This window comes from Callospermophilus lateralis, chromosome 16 (genome assembly GCF_048772815.1).
Source record: "Callospermophilus lateralis isolate mCalLat2 chromosome 16, mCalLat2.hap1, whole genome shotgun sequence".
NCBI lineage: Eukaryota > Metazoa > Chordata > Mammalia > Rodentia > Sciuridae > Callospermophilus > Callospermophilus lateralis.
Genome location: NC_135320.1, coordinates 54,533,144 through 54,552,959, shown reverse-complemented (window position 1 = coordinate 54,552,959; position 19,816 = coordinate 54,533,144). Strand labels below are relative to the sequence as shown.

The window sequence follows — 19,816 nt, the reverse complement described above, 5'->3', positions numbered from 1 at the left end:
AAAAGATGTCCTATCCCTCTTCTCAAGTTTATTTAGTCATGAAACACCTTTTTCCACAGACCAACTATCCTTTCAGCTTGTGACTCTTGGACTTACCACCCACACAGCCGAGTAACTGAAATGTGACCTGTCCCCTGTACCCATGGCAGAGCGGCAGGCCCAGGTGCTGTACAGAATGTGATTAGGCAGCACAGGGCACATTCAGAATTCTGTCATCAAGAAAGCTAAGCCACTGATGAAGTGGCTCAGAGCCTAGAAAGCAATGAGAAATGGTCCAAAAAATATTCGCAACTCAACATCAGGTGGTATTTTAATTTATTCTGTTTACAGACAGCACTTAGATACACTATTTTCCTTGATCTCATTTGTTGTTGGACACAAAGATACTGAGAAGCTTAATGAGAGGAGAAACATCAGCCATTCATTAGCTCAAGGGCTTTCCAACTACTGGAAGGCTTGCTGGGTTGTCCCCAACTCATCGCCCCCAAAGACTGCAAATACACAATGCATTTATTTACATGAAATGATGCTTAATGCACATGTAAATTAAAAACATATTACTCAGGCTGTTAGAAAAAGTTTGGCAGGAAATAAGGGGCTGAAGTATATAAAGGTTAATGAGCCACCAAATTTCTCCAAGTGAAAAAAGCAATCATGAGCCTGCCATGGGGCAGGATAAGAGATTTCTTGTGCCCTGCTCAAGACCTGCAGTGGACCATGTGACTGCATGGGTGGCGTTTTGAAAGCAGATGGTCATTTCAGTCATCACTTTGCAGAGGTAGCTACTGTACCATACAGCCACGCTGACCAAAGCGTGTTCCTAAGGATACTGATCCCACAAAGTGCTCCTTAGAAAAGGAATTCGAGGATCAAAAAGATTTTTAAAAACACTATACACTATTATCTACTTTTGGAATCTCTCTCTCTCTCTCTCTCTTAGAACATGCTCTAAGAATTCTCCTTTATGGCTTTGAGAAATTTTTTACAGAAACAAAAATAAAAATTTTTTACTTAAAAAAAGTTAACTCCTAGGATCACATGTTGGTCAATATGTGATCAAGGTCACATGTTAGTCAAGTTCATAAAGTCACAGACCTCTTTAAATTCCAACCCAACACTTTTATCATATACAGGCAGCAATAAATATGTCTGTTACTTCATTCTTTATGGCACAAGGTACTCGGCATACTGATTACAGTACAGATTTGAGCACGGCCCATACAGGGCCGATATCTCATGTACAGAAGCCAGATGTTTATAGTCTCTCCCTCTTTATGAAACAGCTACTGCTGCTTATCATGACTCTGAGCTCAAACGGACCTCACAGCTCTTTGCTTCTAACAAAAAAGGGACAATAAAAAGTAAAGCTTTAATAATGTGCCCTGCTTTTCAGCAAGAATTACGCAAACAAAAAAATCATAATAAAAAGCTTTTGGCCACACGTACCAGACAATTACACAGCAAGGGCAGGGAGAGAAGAAATGATGTAAGTATTTCATCATTTCATAATATATATATTCTTAATTCTTCTTTTCAAGGAATTTCACATGATATTTTGAAACAGAAGACAAGGAAAGCAAGATTCCAATTGTGGGACTTTGTAAATAAAATCACCTATGCCCTGCTAGGCGGTGAACCGGCACTCAGACCTCAATGGCAATCCTGGCAAATCGGTACTGCAGGGAGGCGGGAGGCCTCAGCAGCACCAGGCCCCTTCCAGCTGCCGGCTGCCTGGGCAGCATGTCCAGCAATCCTGTCAGACTCACGAACCCCAGAGCTTCTCCACAGCCAACGGCCATGGAAAAATCTCCCTGGGTGACAAAGCCTAGGAGGATTCTGGAACAATGGGCGATCATACCCGGGAGGGGGCCTGGCCACAGCCCCAGAGTCAGAGCTCCCTGCCCAGCAGCAGGGGTCTCCACTGCCAGGTCCTCAGAAGCAGCAAATTCTTGGTTCTGCCTCCTCTCCATTTTCTTCTTCTCTTTCTGTTTCAGGATCATGCTCTTGAATGGATCACTGTGTCTGGCTTCCTGGGGCCCACAGTAGTGCTGATCCTGGCTGAGTTGGAGGAAGTCCTCCTCAGTTGGGACACAGATCATGGTAAGTGGCTCAGGGCTGCCCTTCCTGAGCAGGGACAGGCTGACCCATACCAGAGCCCTGGGAAAGTGGTCCAAGATGGACAGGCGGGCCTCTGTGGTCAATTCTTGCTGGCCTCTGATGGCAGCCCACCGGACCACCCGATTGTTTTCTGAACTGGGCCCACACCAGGCTGATAATTGCTTCAGTAATTTCCTACTCCTACAAGAAGTCAAAGACACACATTTGAGGATATTTTGTTCAAAGAGAGAGAGAGAGAATTTTTTTAATATTTATTTTTTAGTTTTTGGCAGACACAACATCTTTGCTTGTATGTGGTGCTGAGGATGGAACCCGGGCCACACGCATGCCAGGGGAGCATGCTACCGCTTGAGCCACATCCCCAGCCCCAAAGAATAAAATCTTCAAATAGAAGATTAGGCATTGCTAGAGTTAATTTGATTTTTAATACTGCAACATGAGAAAGTATCAAAACTACAATTTTTTAAAAAACTTAAAATACACATTAAGATATTTCAGTAACGGGGGGATATGGCTGTTAGTAGAGTGCTTGCCTTGCATGCACAAGGCCCTGGGTTCAATCCCCAGCACCACACACAAAAAAAGATTCTTCAGTAACAATATTTTTCTTTTTATGTACCTGATATTCTGAAACTGAAGGATTAAAGGTTTAAGAAGTTGAAGGCTGAGAAAAGTCAGAGAGTGGGATAGAAAATACTAGAAGTGTAATCACAGTGAGAAGATGAGAATAAAGAGGAGCTGATATTTTGATAAGAAAGACCTGAAGAGACAGTATATATGAAGAAAGAAGATTATGAAATCATGAGATTAACTACACAGAAAAATAAGTATGAGCCAAGAGAAGTGAGCACTATTTAAATTCAGAGCATACTGCACAAGGTATCTGATAAACAGAACTTTATCTGTAGAAGCACCAAGGGCAGAACACATTTCATGTGGAAGCTGCTATAAGACCATGTTTCCCTGAACAGGGTGCTAACTCCCACAAACCCATATAATTCAAAAGGAGCCAGAAGAGCGCTAAACAGTGATATAAAGCAAAGAAAGCCACTCTATGCACAGAGTGCCTTGTTACCTAGGGTCATTCAGTGAAGGCACTTCTTTGTGAGCAAAGACTAAATGCAATAGGTCACAGGAAAAACTGACTAGGTCTAGGACTGTGGATGACAACATTTTCAATCAGGTCATGAGTTAGCACCATGCCTCAATCAAGTATCTAATTAAGGTGTCTTCCTGGGCCCTCTATGCAACATCAAAGGACTGGCTTTCCTTTCCAGAAAGTCCATAAGTTCACCTGGGATTTGCATAAAGGAATAGTGATGACTTTCACACCCTGTAGCCTGTTTAACATGAACATAAGCAATCCAACATGCATCTAGAAGCCACTCACACTCACCTGAGAACACAGAGTTGACTACTGGTGGCAGCAACATGGTTCTCACCAGCACCCTGGTCTATTACCGTCCCAGTTTCTGCCTGGTCCTGACACTCTGTGTCCATGACTTCTGGGTCCCCACGGTCATTTACAGATGTGCCCACTTCAGACTGATGAGACTTTTCAGGAGCATGAGGCATCCAATGTCTTTTTAGGTCACCCTCCTCACTACATGGAGACGCAGCAACAGAAGACACATCTTGGGAACGGACTCTGGACTCCCAATCCTGGGTTAACTGCTCCCAGGGACAGCAGAAAGGTGCCAGTGTGCCAAGTTTAACATAGTTAGGTCGTTTGGCAGGAGGGCGTCTAATGAAAAATGAAGAGAGAAATGATTCTCAACAACTGAGAAGTGGGCAAGGCAATTAAAATAATCATCACCATCATAATATATTTTTATTTAAAAACAAGAATCACCCAAAAATGGCTTTCCAAGAAATGTATAGAGCTGGGGGCATGTCTCAGTGGTAGAGCACTTGCCTGGCATGTATGAGGCACTGGGTTCAATCCTCAACACCACACAAAAATAAATAAATAAAATAGAAGTATTGTGTCCATATATAATAACAAAAAAAATTTTTAAATGTATGATAAAGAATAATAGCCAACTCTACTGGTCAAGTTCTTTTGTTTTCTTTGGTATTTAATAGATATTGCACCCACAAAGTAGTCCCATGTGGCTACTGAACAACCCCAGGGAGGACGATTCCTGAGAGCTCCAATTACATGGTGCCCTGGAGTTGTGCAGTGATGTTCCTATACATTCACAAGGTTCTAAGTTCAAGGTTATAGTGAAGTTTCTTTCTCACTCCTCACCTCTAGTGACCCTACTGCCCTCCACGAAGACAGCATCATTATCAGTTTATGTACATGCAAATACATATGTACTTATTTCTTTTCACTTATCTTTATACAAATGGTGGCATACTAGATACAGTACTTTTTGTTAACTTCACTTTTTCTGCTTAACAAACTATCTTGGAAACTGTTTTATATCAATACATCAAGCTCCCTCATTCTTTTATAAAAGGCTATGTATCTTTTCTACCATATGAATATACCTTAATCTATTTACACAGTTCTCTATTAAAATACTTTTGGTTATTTTCACACTTTTGCTTCTACAAACACTTCAGCAATGAATGACTGGGAATATGCACATGCACAAGGCATATCCATAGGAGAAGCTCCTAGCAATGGAACTAAGGCAAAGAATAAAAGCACTTCAAAATTTGTTAGATACTTCCAAACTTCTTTTCACAACAGTCACACTAATTGACCTTTCTAGCAATGTGTGAATGAGGAAAAGCCTTTGAAAAATACTACAAGCTAATGAAAATCAGGCCTGACCAAGAAGTAGGGAATTGGCCTGCTGTTGGCTCTACTGGCCTGGGCACTCTTAAGACTGCATCCTTAGGTTGTCGGATGATCTACTCTGAGACAGGCCTATACAACCCTCTCCTCATTTACTTCTTATTATGTGCTGTGTTCTGATTCTCCCATGGAAATGATCCTGTAAGCTTAATGGGGCCCACTGAGCTAAACTCTCAAGGTTGAATTAAATGTGTATTGGCTTCCTGAGAGGCACCTGCCCCACCCAGACATCTTTCTAAGTCCAGAGAGATAACAACAGCTGCCTCTCTCAATTCCTCGATTAAGAAGCCCATCTATACATAGTGTATGTAGTGCTGCAACTTGGTTAAGCAGAACACGATAATTCTTCAAACCTTTAAGTTGTATAAATCCATATGAAATATACACACATTTTGGGTAGACTTTTGTGTGTGTGTGTGGTGCTGGGGATTAAACCCAGGGCCTTGTGCATGCAAGGCAAGTACTCTACCAACTGAGCTATATCCCAAAACCTTGGGTAGATTTTTAAAGAAAAAAAAAAATATGTCCTTGGCTAGGGATATAGCTCAGTGTTACAGTGCTTAGTGTTACAGTGCTTGCCTAGCATGCAGGAGGTCCTGGGTTTGAGCCCTAACACTACACACACACATACACACACACACACACACACACACACACACACACACACTCCTTAATCCCATGAAAAAGGTGTTTAAGCCATTTCTTCCAAAATTTCATATTTAAGTAAACAGACACTAGGTCATAAGACAGAGAGGGTTCATGTTTGACTTGTTCTCTCTGTTTTCAGTATACAGCATATTGGATAAAGAAAGAAAATACAGACTGCAGGAAGCAGGGAGTGGGGTTTGAGTCAGAAATGGCTTCCTGTTTGGCAGTACCATCCTACTTTAATTAATATCAATTCAATAAAGGCTGGAGTGATAACAATAACAATAGCTAATACTTACTGAACACTTACCCCACTGTTCCAAGTGCTTCATTCATCTTAACTTATTCAATCCTTGTGCAGCCACTGCCTAAGGTTTTCACTGAATGCATTTTATCTTCCTCCTGAACACTGCTAGATTGTACATCTTCCCTTTCCTTGTGGCCAAATGGACCAGGCCAATAGAATGTGAGTGGAAGTAACCTGCTCATCATTTCTAGGCCTAGCCCATATTCCCCTATGCTCTTCCCCCAGCCAGCTGTATGCAAAGACCCTGAGTGCCCAGGTAAAACCAAAGGATAGAAGATCCCCAGATCTCTGGAACCCCATCCCCTGATCAAGAATACCACATTCAATTACTCCACGAGTGAGAAATAAAGTATCTTTGTGTTAAGCTCTGACATATGGGGTTTGTTTGTTCTAACAATTAGCACTACCCTCATTAATACAATTCTCACAGCTATCCACGGGATAGGTTCCTATCTAAACTAAGACCCCAGAGCTGTTAGTGGTTAAGTGAAGATATGAACCTAGGTAGTATGGATGCATTAACCACTGCATTGTAATGTCCTTTAAACAGGCATCTTGCAACTGGAAATGACTTCCTAAGCAGAACACTAAAGTCTAAAACCACATCAGAAAAAATGTGTTAATATATGCACAAATTCAAAATTGTAAAGCAGATAAAGCAGGGAATACTATTTGCAATGTATATGAGAAAGGAGAAAGGAGGAAAAAAAACACTTAAATCAATAAAGCAGGGCTGGGAATGTAGCTCAGTGGGAGAGCACACACCTAGTATGTGTGAAGCCCCTGATTCAATCCTCAGCACAGGGAAAAGGTGGGAGGAGAGGGAGGAGAAAGAAGGGAAGGGAAGGGAGGGATGAAAGGAAGGAAGGAGGGAGAGAAGAAAAGGAAGGATAGATAAATGCCAAGAGAAAAAGAAGCAAAATAAATAAATGAGTAATTTATAAGAAAAGAAGCATGAAATAATGAAAAACATAAAAATATCTAACCTCACTAGTTAATAAAACAAAACATTTAAGACATCATTTCTCACCTTAGTTGGCCAATATTAACAGGACAACAGCCCACACTGGTGAAAGTGATAGGAACCGTTCCCCTCACTACAAGTGAGATCCTAAAGTCAGTACTGAAACAACGGGCACGGTAGACCAAAAGCCTTAATATGGACAACTTTTTTTTAAAACCAGGTATGTCATTTACAGGCATTTAGCCCAAGGTCTGTTCTTGCTGTCCTATAGCCCCTTTCCAACAATGGCTGTTTCCTTCTCACTGCCCACGGTCCATATCAGATGGTCTTTATATGCCAGGCCACTTTTTTCCTTCCTTTTCTTCCTGATTCCAGTTTCCCTGAAGCATACACCATCAGACAAGCCACAGGCTCGCTCTCCTTGGTCAAGTCCTCTACCAACTTCCCAGGTGCCCCATTTACCAGCCACACCACCTTCCTCTCCACCCCCAAAACATTTAATGTCATTTCTAGTGGCCTCGGCATCTATAGTCATCATCCTTCCAGTGCCCTGGGGCCTGTGTACTTCAGTACTTTTACTTTACCTCACCCTCAAGCACCCAAACCTCTGGCCGTCCCTTAGGTTTGGTCATTGCCAACTCTGCTCCACCTTAAAATCTCAATTTCATGCATCACTCCTCTACTTTCAGCCCACTTACCCCCCCCACCCCCATTCTTCAACCACTGGAGCCTCCTATTCATCTTTGCTACCACTTCTCAGTGCTCCCCACTGTTCCCTCATCCATGCTGTTGGCTACAACTCCAGGGTTCACGGGACAGTCCCTCCATTATATGGGCTCTCAACCCTCTCCACCTGCAAAGTCCATCTCCATTAAGTGACTCTCCAGTGTGCCCAAGTCAGCACCCAACTGACAGAACACAGCTGGGGAAGAACACATGGTAGTCCTGAATCTTACTAAAGAAACACAAAACTCAAGTGGATGCTCTCTTAGCCTTCTTCTGAAACGCTTGTATTTCTCCAGCCAATTCAATCTTCCACTCTCTCAGAAAACTGTTTACAATTCCTCTCTCCTTAAATCTCCAACAACCCCGCTCCCTTTCTTGCACCTCACTCTCTGTTCACTGAGAAGACAGTCACAATCCAACGCGTGCCACCTAATCTCCCCCACAGAGTCTAAGGAACCTAGATCTGGAGTCAGACTTCAGAGTCCACCCTCCAACTATGAAAATGGAAGAACTGAGCCCAATCCTATCAGGGGCTCCCCTGCCCTCTCCCGGATCCTCCCACCAGCCCAGAAACATGTGATTCCACCAAGAACAGAGTCTCTACATGATCATGAGTCCACAAAGGCAGGAGCACACTTTGCTTTATCCCTGCTGTAGTCAAGAACAGTACCAGACCCACAGCAGGCACTAAACAAGCATGTGTGAGATGAGTAAGTCCCCAGAGAGACGTGTACAGACAGATATTCACAGAAGCACCCAGTAAGAAATCGGAAATAACCAAAAGGGCCACTGGTAAAATACAGTACATCCACTCTGCAATCCTAGGGACTCACTCAAGCTGTACTCTGAGTGACAGCTAGCAAGCTATGTGACTCACAGGCCGAATCTGGCCCATAGCTTTTTTTGTACAACCCATGAGCTAAGAACAGTTGTTACTTTTTTAAATGGTTGCAAAAAGGAAAAGTAATATTTTACGACACATGAAGATTATATGAAATTCAAATTCAAGTGTCCACAAAAAAAAGTCTAATTAGAACACAACCACGCTCATTTGTTTTTATGTCATCCACGGCTGCTGCTTTCATGCCAAAATGGCAACATTTATTGTCATGGAGACGAAGGGCCCTCAAAGCCAAAAACATTTACCATCTGACCCACTATCAAAAAAGTTTGCCAACATTTGGTTTAGAGTCATATTTATTAAAATGGGAAACTATCCACAATATGCTGTTAAATGGAAAAGGCAGATTTCAAAATAATATAGTATAATCCTTTTATTAAAAAATTTGTACCAATGGAAAATGTACATGCACTAAAAAGTCTATATAGTGAAAAATAGTATTATCATCATTATTATTTCACAAATACATAGAGGACCTCAACTATGTTTTATGGGAGGGCACAGGACATACAGCAAGAGGTCACTGCCCTCAAAGAGCTGGTGAGCTAGCTTTCCAGGAATGTATCACCATTCGTCCTCTCAGCTATTCGCCTGTCCATCAGTCAAGGAACTACAACATTCAATTATTCCCTCATTCAGCAGACAAAAAAATAAAACTTTTTTTTTTTTTTTTTAAATGAAAGCTATTAAGGCCTACCATGCACCAGCACTAGCTAGACATGGAAGATGCCACAAGAAATGAGAGTGGGAAGGCGGGCATGGTGGCACATGCCTGTAATCCCAGTGACTTGGGAAGCTGAGGCAGGAGGATCACAAGTTCAAAGCCAGCCTCAAAAACAGCAAGGCACTAAGCAATTCAGTAAGACCCCTGTCTCTAAATAAAATACAAAATAGGGCTGGGGATGTGGCTCAGTGGTTGAGTGCCCCTGTGTTCAATCCCTAGTAAAAAAAAAAAAAAAAGAAAAAGAAATGAGAAAGAGAGTGTGAGAGAGTGAGTGCACAAGTGCACTTCTGTGCTGGGAACTTACAATTAGTGGGAATACAGATTTCTAATGTTCATATGTACTTCCCTACATAAATGAAATAAAGGCCCTCATTTGTTTATCTCCAAAAAAGAACACAAAAGGAAAAAAGTTTAGAAAAATAGATACTAAATATAAAGAGTGTTGACTTCACCGGATGGCAGGACTACTTCAATTTATAAAGAATTTTTTACATATTTCAATAGTTTTCTTAAAATTTTATAAATAAAATTGGGTACAGTAGCACATGGTGATAATCCCAGCAGCTCTGGTGTTGGAGGCAGAGGATTGCAAGTTCAAAGCCAGTCTCAGCAATTAAGTGAGGCCCTAAGCAACTCAATGAGACCCTGTCTCTAAATATAATATTAAAAAAGGACTGAGGATGTGGTTCAGTGGTTAAGCACTCGTGGGTTCAATCACTGGTACCAAAAAAAAAATTATAAATAGATATTGCTTTTATAATCAGTTCTTAGAAAGTACAGCTTCCATTGAGTGGGGGAATGGCATGAAAATCTATTGGCAAGTGTCTAAAACCCAGATCCACAGTTCAGGTGGCAGCAAACAACCAGGAGGAAAGTTGCAACCCAGATGGGTCAATAAAAGCCATTTACATATAAAACAATCTTGTGACATAAGTAATGTCTTCTTCCTTACTTCCTGTTGACCCAGAACTCAAGGCAAGCCTGTGAAGACTCCACATTACACATCAGGAGCTACTGCAGACTCCTCCGCACTTCTCATCCCCTTACCATTACAGACTAGAAAGGGCAGCGCCTTACCTTTTGTACTTTTCCAGAAGATTCTTGGCTTGCTCTTCAGCAAACAGAGTCCCAGCAGGACAGTCTGGGAAATCACCCGGGATGTGAGGTAATCTTTTATACTGAGAATGCATCAGCGCCTCTTTTAATCCTCCAACTCTTGCACCTCGGTAGATCTAAAAGAAACATCAAGAGCTATTTTCAATTTAACCAACTTAAAGTGAAATTGCTTAATTGTTTGTAGGGGGAAAACGGGAAACAATAATGTACATCAAGAAGAAAACAGATAAACACATGGTGAGATAATTCTGAAAATCCATGGCCATACAGTAGTAAAAATGAATGAAACTGAACTTCTTCAACCAATGTGGAAAAAGCTCAGTATCAAGTGAACACACCAAGAAAGACAAGCATAAATACAATGAGGTATGTAGTTTAAAAACATGTCACATGTAGTTATTTTACTGTGGGACACAAATATTTACAATGCCAGAATGGTGATTATTTCAGGAGGAGAAGGAGAAATAAGATTGGAGAAAAGGACACAGAGTACTTCCAGGGAATCTGCATGTTTTATTCTTCAGCTGGATGGCAGGTGAGGGATGCAGGCATCCATTATATTGGTATCTTTTCTTTTTTTTTTTATGCTTGAATTTCATAATTAAAAAATTAAGTGGAATTACTTTAAAGTATTCCCACTCCTGGATTTCATTAAATGAATGTCCCTTGCACTAAGCACTAATGGCTAAAAATTAATTACCTACATCAATCTAACATTCTAATACGCCTTTTACAATTTCTAGCATCAAAGTATATTTATAATAACCAGAAAAAAAAAACAAAATAGATCTTAATAAAAAATTTAAAATAAGAGTACTATGGGCTGGGGTTGTGGCTCAGTGATAGAGTGTTTGCCTAGCATGCACAAGGCACTGGGTTCGATCCTCAGCACCACATAAATGTACAATAAAGACACTGTGTTCACCTAAAACTAAAAAATAATTATTTTTTAAAAATAAGAGTAAAAAAGTATATTCTATATATCCATGAAAGTTGTCTTTTGCTTTTAAACTATTATGGATTTCTTCAAGTTAAAAACACAACATTTTGTTGCTATTAGTAAAAAACTCAAGCCACCTTTAAAAGCTTCAAAAATTTATGATATGTTACAACAGGTCTTAGTAAAGAGAATCTAGCTCCAAGGACTGTTTCCATGAAGTATCCATATCCCAGATTATAGATCTAAGGGCAGAAATATACCACTCAGATTCTAAGTTGTACCCAAAGTCTGGCATTTAGTATTTATTAGGGATGTATTTTAAATGTTGCAACTGTTAGTCGGAATCAAAAAGTAACTTACGAATGGAATCCAGAAAGCCATGCCCCAGCCCTTTGGGAGTAGGACATCCCAGCCACTTCCCCAGCCCAGTCGCTCTTCACCAGTCACTTTTCCTGGCTGCTGAATCAAAAGGATAGGTATCTTGGATTCATGGGGACCTAAAACAAGTTGTGACCCAGGCACCAGCAATTCACTTCTCATCCGGTTCAAATCCTAAAGTGGAAGAAAATAATTCAAGACAAACAAGTAAAAGAAGTAAAAAGTAAAAGAAGGTACAATTAATAACAACAATTGGAAAAGGACCCTGGCTTCTGAGAAAATTTCTCACCAGACCTGAATGATTTAAAATAGAAGATGCTATATAAATGATTTGTTTAGTGGAATTTAAGGAGTGGATAACAACATCCTTTCATTATTTCAAATATCTACTGAGCAAATTTGTGACAGGCACTTTTCTAGAACCTGGGGAAAGTAGTGAATAAGTCAAACATGGCTCTAGCTCTCTTTCAACTGAAATTCCAAATCCAAGCTAAAATGTGAGAAGCTAATCTACAAGTCTCCTTTCCTATTTTCCATCTTCCAGCCAACCACCAAGTCTTCTCAATTTTACTTTCTAGAATGTATACTAAAAACCCCAGCTCTTCTACTCCAGCCACACTGCCACAATTTAGACTCCCATCATGTCATCATTGAAATAACCCCATCTGGATTATTTCAAGGCTCTCTTCTGCAGACATCCAAACCAGAGATCCTAGCCACTCCCCATTCCTTCCCCTGTCTAATCCACCTATCACATGGCTGCCAGAGTAAAATCCCATCATGTTATGGCCTGCCTTGAAACCTTCAATGGTGCCCTACATCATCAGTCCAAAATCTTAAATGCCTCAAACTCTTTTATGCTCTGACCCCCATTTATCATTTCAGCTTCATCCCCTAACCCCCTATTGACTCCTAGCTCCTGACCTGCTAGGAGATACATGAATGGGTCATTTGGCCTGGGTCATTGCACACAATTTGTCTCATTTCCTGAAATCCTTTCTCTGCTGAAGCCTCAACCCTACCCACCAAGAAGTATGGTTAATTTAATTCTGACTCCTATTTGAGAGTAAGTGCAAATACCAGCTCCACCATCCTGGAGGCAGTCTTCAATTTCTCTACTCTGGGTTCAGAACCCTTTTCAGAGGCTTCCTCAGTACCCTATACCTCAGCCACATTACAGTCCTCTATCCCAGCATCTAATACAACACCTGGCTCTGGTGAGAGCTCATTCACCATGAAATTAGAGACAGAGAACATTTAAGGGGGCAAAAATGATTAAAGAACAATGTATTTAAACCATAAGATTATCACTTTGAGAAAAAATACATTTTCTAGAGATCATTCTTTCCTAAGAACAGAAAAAAAAAAAAATCACAATATATATCATGAACAAGGAATCCATAAAATGTTTGAAAATAAAGTCTGTGAGCCTCTGTAAGGTACAAAATCACTTCTTATGGTCTCTAGAATGATAAATTTCAGCCATCATTCATGATTTTACCAGTAATCCTTACTCTATTAGTTACCTGATCCGAGATTTTATTCTCTGTGACACTCTTACAGATATCTTGGTTCCAGATAAAGCTATGCGTACACTCCACAGGCACACCCTCCAGAAGCAGCTGTCTAACTTTCTCATTATCTAAGAGGGAAAAGAAATATACTTCAAACCATATCCTTAAATCAATGAATCAAACTCTAAATGCTGGCAATATACCTTTTATGACAAGAAAATATCTGATAGGCTTTTATTTTATTTACATATTTTGGGAGTACTGGGGGTTGAACTCAGAGATGTTTTACCACTGATTTTTTAGTCTACCCAAACCCTTTTTATTTTTCATTTTGAGACAGGGTCTCACTAAATTGCTAAGGCTGGCCTTGAACTTGTGATCCTCCTGCCTCAGTTCCCTAAGCCACTGGGATTACAGGTGTGTGCTACCACACCTGGCTTGATAGGCATTTATTTAAGTACAGAACTTACTTGACAAGTTCTTAACAGTTGGTTTCAGAGTTTATGAAGCCACAAAGGCTGCTAAGCTCTTTAATAATTATTTCATGCATAGGAAGCAAGTATTGATTGCAACATTAAATTAGCTCTAACCACCAAATTCCATGTTTAAGATAATTCTAAGAAATGTCTTCTTCTGCCCCTTATCTCAAGTCTCTCATAACCTATTTTTATGAAGCTATTTTTGAAAAACCATATTCCTCCATTCCCTTAAGATGAGCATATTTTCTGTGAAGTGTACGGTTTTGTCCCAAGGCATGCCACTCCAGAAAGTGCTCTACTGGATAAGGGGGAGTTTTAGTGATAAACACGTATATTGATAGAAGATACTTCCTACATGCAGTCGTGTAGTCTTTTAAGACTAATTCTGTTGAATTTTTTTAAAAAATTAACAGACAAATCATGATTTTGGCGGATTCTAAAATGCCAACACAAAAACATCACTCAAAAGCACATACCTGTATGGGTCTGATGGCTGGGAAAAAAATAAATTGGAAGTGACCAGGCCACAATGTGAGAGATTTCAGGGGAAAACAAAGTTGGAGAAAATTAAATTAACGAACAGCTCTGAGATCTAAATTGCTTATAAGCAACAACTGCTTCCATATGCTGCTCTTCCTCACACAGACACTAAACAACAGTCTCCAGCACCTTCTATGTGCTGTGAAGGTTCACATCCTATCTAGGAGTGGCAAGATCCCTTCCCAACAATCCTGGTGTACCCAGAATGCTTTGACATAGATCTGAATGACAGAACTGAGTTGCAGACAAAAGAGATGGCTGATACTTTAGGTATAAAGGCACAGGCAAGCACTTCCTCATCTTCAAATATTCTAGATGATAGAATACTATCCAGTACCAAAAAAGAAATAAGCTATCAAGTCATGAAAATACAGGAAGGAATCTTAGGTGCACATTTATACCAAGAAAAAGGGACAAACCTGAAAAGGCAATATCTGTAAGACATTCTGGAAAAGGCAAAATTATGAAGACAGTAAAAAGATCAGGGTTGCCACAGGTTACCAGGTAGAAAGGCTACAGCCTTCAAATTCAGTCTGCTTTATAAATTTGTGTTCAAGCGTAAGTTGCCCAGCTGAAGACATGGTGTGTTTTCAACCCAAAAGCAGAAACAGAGGTTATGGCAAAAATGAGCATTAACTGGGCACTCCTGGAGGTCAATTGTAGCTCTGGGCTCTAAAAGTGCTTGCAAGAGCTGTAAAAAGTAAAGGAATGATCTCCCACCTACCATTCTGGACTCTTCCCGTGCTATGGGTAGCAAAGTTACATAGCCAAAGAGTGCTTAAAGAGAAGGATTAAAATAATCCCATAAGCACAGTGTAAATTCAATATTTTTTTCTCCCCCCTTTTTCTTGAAGGGAAGAGGATGATGAGGATTAAACTCAGGGCCTCACACTTCACGCTACCACTGAACTACACTCTAGTCCCCATTGACCAATGTTATTACAAATTCTTCTCTGGAAGACAGGGACTAGTTAAAATAATCTATCAAAGCAAATCAGTGAATGCTTAGGGAAACAAATAGGATAACAGAACATATTGTACAGATTTGGGATTTTGGTGGTTTTTTTCACCCTACGTTGTTGGGTGTTGAGCCCAGGGTCTTGGGCATGCTAAACAATGCTCTACCACTAAGCTACACTCCCATTACCAGATTTATATTTTTAATTCTCACCTAGAAAGCCAATTACTTATATAGTGAAGTGCTGTGTTAATGAAATTGAAAAAGATTTGCAAAACACATTCTTAATACTAAATCTGAACTTAGGAACCTAATGATCAATTAAACTTTTTCAAAGCATCTGAGAATATATGTCATCACCTCAGGTTCTTCATGTACCTTCTCTTTTTGAAAAGCTCTCTAACTCACAATACGCACAAGAAAATCATTTGTCATTCAAAGCAGGCAACACCTTCTTTATGGTTTAAGTCACACCAGAATTGATCTTCACCAGAACTGATCTTTTTGATCTAAGTCAAAATAGGCAGATATACAGACAGACTGAAACTGTTTTAAAATTAAGACTCTACAAGGATTGATTTTTTAGTTTACCCACCCCACCAAAATACACTTCTACCCCTTGTTTTGACTTGTTTTCCTATATGAGATGTTACACTTATTAATAATATTGATATAATACTAAACCTTTAAAAAGTCTACTTCTTTATGTAGTTCATATATCTTCAAAGGAATTACAGTACTTAATACAGGTTCTAATGGAATGCCACTAACTAGATGGTTAGCTTTTATAGTGGAAATTAAATCATGTATCTCAAAGCAGACTTTAATATTCCTGAAACTAATTCATATTAAGATAAAAGCCTTAGGAAGGTTTTAATGTAGGACTGCCTCATTCCAAAAAAGGATTTGAAGTAGCAAGAGAAACGAAGTAGAGCTCAGGTGGTTATGACAGCATTTAATAGCACAGTAGATGCTACAGCTTTTATTGTTGCACTAGACCACATTGGTATTAAAAAAACAAAGACACAGTGACTCACTTAGGCTCCATATTAACTAAAGTCTTAGGCTCCATATTAACTAACTTACCTATGCATGTTTAAACTCCACTCTCATGCTACCCACCTTTTATGTGAAGTTCTGACAGGGAGTTTATTACCCTTAGTAAGCTATCTAATTACATGTGAAAAGGTTAAAAAAAAAGATCTAAAGTTGTTATGAACACATATCTGCATTTTTTCTCCCAAAATTCACAAGCTAATTTTAATTATTCTTCCAATTAATGGTGTTTAAATGATAGTAAATACAAGAAGACATTATCACAACTGCTGCAAATCCCAGATTAGACTAAAATTTTAGCAAGCCCCACTCATACACCTACTCCCTCCCCCAGCCAATGAGCTTCTTCAGGCATCTCTAATCAGTCAATACAAGAAATCTGATACTTCAGCACCTGGGATGGCCTTGCCAGGATTCGAACCTGGATCATCTGTATGGTCAAACAGAGGCTTCCAATGAGCACAAGACCAGCTGCGGGTGCAGATCCCTTCCTCACAATTAAAATTCTGAAACACCAGGCATTTCAGAGAATTCAGTTTGCAGACAGGTTTTACTAGATACTAAAAAATAGAGAACTCAGAAAAAAATTAAAAATGAACACAAGCTCCATGGTTTACAGCTGAAAGACACACTCCCATGTCCTCTGATCATAACTGCCTCATAGCAGAGGAAAGTAAAGATCCCTGATTTTTTAACACAGAATTGTTAACAGGACTGGACTGCTCAACAAAATGAGGGAATCCAGGGGTATTGCAAGCACTTTACCTTGGCATTTTTCTGGATTGGACAAAGCTCGGGATCGCTTTGGAGGCAAATTTATTCGTGGATCCCCAACTGTCAATCCCAGAATAGTACCTGCCGGAATTTCTGCCGGTGATGTTATTCCTTTAAACAAAACAAAAACAAAATAAACAAGCAAAAAAGCAAGCTTATAGAGGGTAATTCACAATACAAACATATATGTTTGTATTTTCAAATCTTTCAAATTTTCTAACAAAACTTTTTTTGGACTAATTATTTAAAAAACATGTATTCCCGCCCCCCCCCAATTGATAATTTTAAAGAAGAACATTTTTTTTAAAAAAAGAGTTTCTTGCAAAAAAAACTCAACGAACATAAAAAAGGTTATTTTACAACATGAACACATAGGCTTCTCTCAGCTGAAACAGCTATGACCACAAGTAAACATGAGCAGTAACTAAGGATTTTTGGTCACAACCTGACATGCATTTATTTATAATATCAGAATGCCAGTTATTTAGAATACTAATATCTCATGGGCTTGTTTTTTGGTGATTGCCATGTTTTGTTTGTTGAGTTAAGGTACCTTCTCCACTTGGTTCTCTTGCTACATCACTAACAGCAGCAAGATAAATAAGACCACTCATCAGACACCCAGCTGCAATATGCTCTCCTAAATCACATGCCATGCCTCCCTTCCTCCTAGTACAACCCAGCATTTCCTCCATGTACCTCCCAACAATTCAAAAACAGCTTCTTGTCTGTGATGAAGGGAAACACTATCAGGATTTTTACACGTATCACTCCACCAAAGGTGAGGCGTCTCCCCTGTGTCCTCTTCCCCCTGAAAAACAACAGCTTCTCTTCACCAGATGCATAATGAATCAGACTTAATACTTTTGTTATGATTATGGTATCAGTCCCCGCCCCTTTTGTTTCTCTGTGTAGGAATGACTATTTCATGAAGGGTAGTAGGCAAGTTGCCACTGTTTTTCAAGTAGTAATTACTGCCAGACTAAGTACTCTTCTAATTAGGAGCATGGTCATGGTATTACACTTCTCTCAGAATTTCACATACTAGAAAATAGAGCCATGATTTTCAGAGATACTGCCTACCTAAGCTACTTTACACTCCCAGTCTCTCTCGAGCAAATTCCAACAAGAGGCCTTGTCCTCTTCTCTTATCATCACCTTCATTACCTCCAAATTAAGAAAAACATTCCTCATCAAATGAAAACCAAATCTGTACCTGTAGATGTCATCTTCGAGTAAAGGATATATTACTACAGTAGCATTCTTAGAAATGTTGATAAAATGCACAAGCACCTCACTTTTCTGAAGAGAACAAGGAAATGAGCAAGGTTTCAAACAGCATGCTATCTCATGGGTGCATGCTAGGAGAACCACTGTCTGTGATTCATTTGCAGGTTCACTGAAGAGGACGTGTTCCTACAGATCCTACAGAAGCCACTTGTAAGACAGGCTCCATTCACTTCACAGAACTCAGGTAGCAAAGCTGAGCAGTCTGGAGTACAGGCTCTAGAACCACACTTTTTAGATTCAAAGTTCCACTCCAAAACTTATTAGCTACCATGGAGAACCTTCTCCATTTGGGCACTATGCTAAGCACCTAGGACAGACTAATAAGAGGACCAGCCTGCCCTTGCTATCATGAAGCTTACTCTAATAGAGAAACAGATGTTACATACATATACAAACATACCTGAGCAGATAAACTAAGGAAATACACAAGATGCTATGAAAAGAAAAGGGACATAATTTAACTTGAGGGATCAGGAAAGGATTACTAAGGGGAATGATACACACTGAATGGGACAACTGATTCTTGAGGAATGAGGAAGGTTTATCCAAGCAGAGTGATGGAGGCAGAATGTTCAGCAGGCAGGAAAAAAACAGGTGCAAAGGCCTTGAAGGAGATGAGAAGTGACACATTCTAGAACCTGAAAGGTCAGCATGGCCCAAGTGCAGAAGCTGAGGGCAGGTGAGGCCATAGAAGCAAGAAGGCCCAAGATTATGCAGGTCACATTTAGAACTTTGGATTTCACCTTTAATATGATGAGAAGCTACTGAAGAACTTTTAATCAGGAAGCAACAAGAAGTGAATAAATTCCTAATCTAGTCTCCATGCCCCAGACCTGTACTCTCCAACACTACAGCCATGAGCCGCAATAAACCACTTAAAATTAATTATTAACTAAAATTAAATAAAGTACAAATTCAGTCCTCAGTCACTCGAGTCACAGTTCTTGTGTTCATCAGCCTTATATGGCTCATGGCAATAATACTGGAAAGCACAAACCTTCCACAGAAAGTTCTATCCAAAGAAAGGTTATTACATTAAACTTTATGAGAATCAGAGAAACTGACCCCAGAAAATATGCATCACTCAAGTCAAACACTTAAAAACTGGCATACAATTTCAGGGATTTTTTTTTTTAGAGATTCCCTATTACCCACCCATGGAGCAGAGTTTTAAGACCCTTCTTCTACAAGACAGCTGTGAGAACAGTCAGTTGTAAAAAAGAAGTCAGTTTACTATCATATCAATTATATTTGGTCTTTTAGAAGTAAAAGATTAAAAAAAAAAAAAAAAAAACAAACTTTGATAATAAGTAGAGAAATATCCAGGCACAGTAGCACATGCCTGTTATGTAGCCTCTTAGGAGACTAAGATAAGAGAATGCCTTGGTTAAAGGTCATCCTAGGCAACTTAGTGAGACCTTTTCTCAAAATAAAAAGGCTGGGGAAGTAGCTCTGTGGCAGAGTGTCCCTGGGTTCAATCCATCCAAAAAAAAAGAACAATGAAATGAATGTTTAAAAGCCACGGCCCAAGATGTTATGAGACTATATATTAGATTTCACAAATTTGCCAGGAA

General features: G+C 39.7%; 1 protein-coding gene across 1 annotated transcript in view; it reads right to left on the bottom strand.

Moving 5' to 3' along the window:
* Positions 1–338: 338 nt before the first annotated feature.
* Pop1 (POP1 ribonuclease P/MRP subunit) overlaps positions 339–19,816 on the bottom strand; it is a 34,161-nt gene continuing 14,683 nt past the window's right edge. The window contains exons 10-16 of the mRNA XM_076835865.2: positions 17,652–17,763; positions 16,944–17,063; positions 13,158–13,273; positions 11,614–11,805; positions 10,275–10,429; positions 3,515–3,862; positions 339–2,298 (exon numbers count right to left, since the gene is read on the bottom strand). Coding sequence (XP_076691980.2) covers positions 1,644–2,298; positions 3,515–3,862; positions 10,275–10,429; positions 11,614–11,805; positions 13,158–13,273; positions 16,944–17,063; positions 17,652–17,763 — 1,698 coding nt within the window. The 3' untranslated portion in view covers positions 339–1,643. The remainder of the gene's footprint in view (positions 2,299–3,514; positions 3,863–10,274; positions 10,430–11,613; positions 11,806–13,157; positions 13,274–16,943; positions 17,064–17,651; positions 17,764–19,816) is intronic.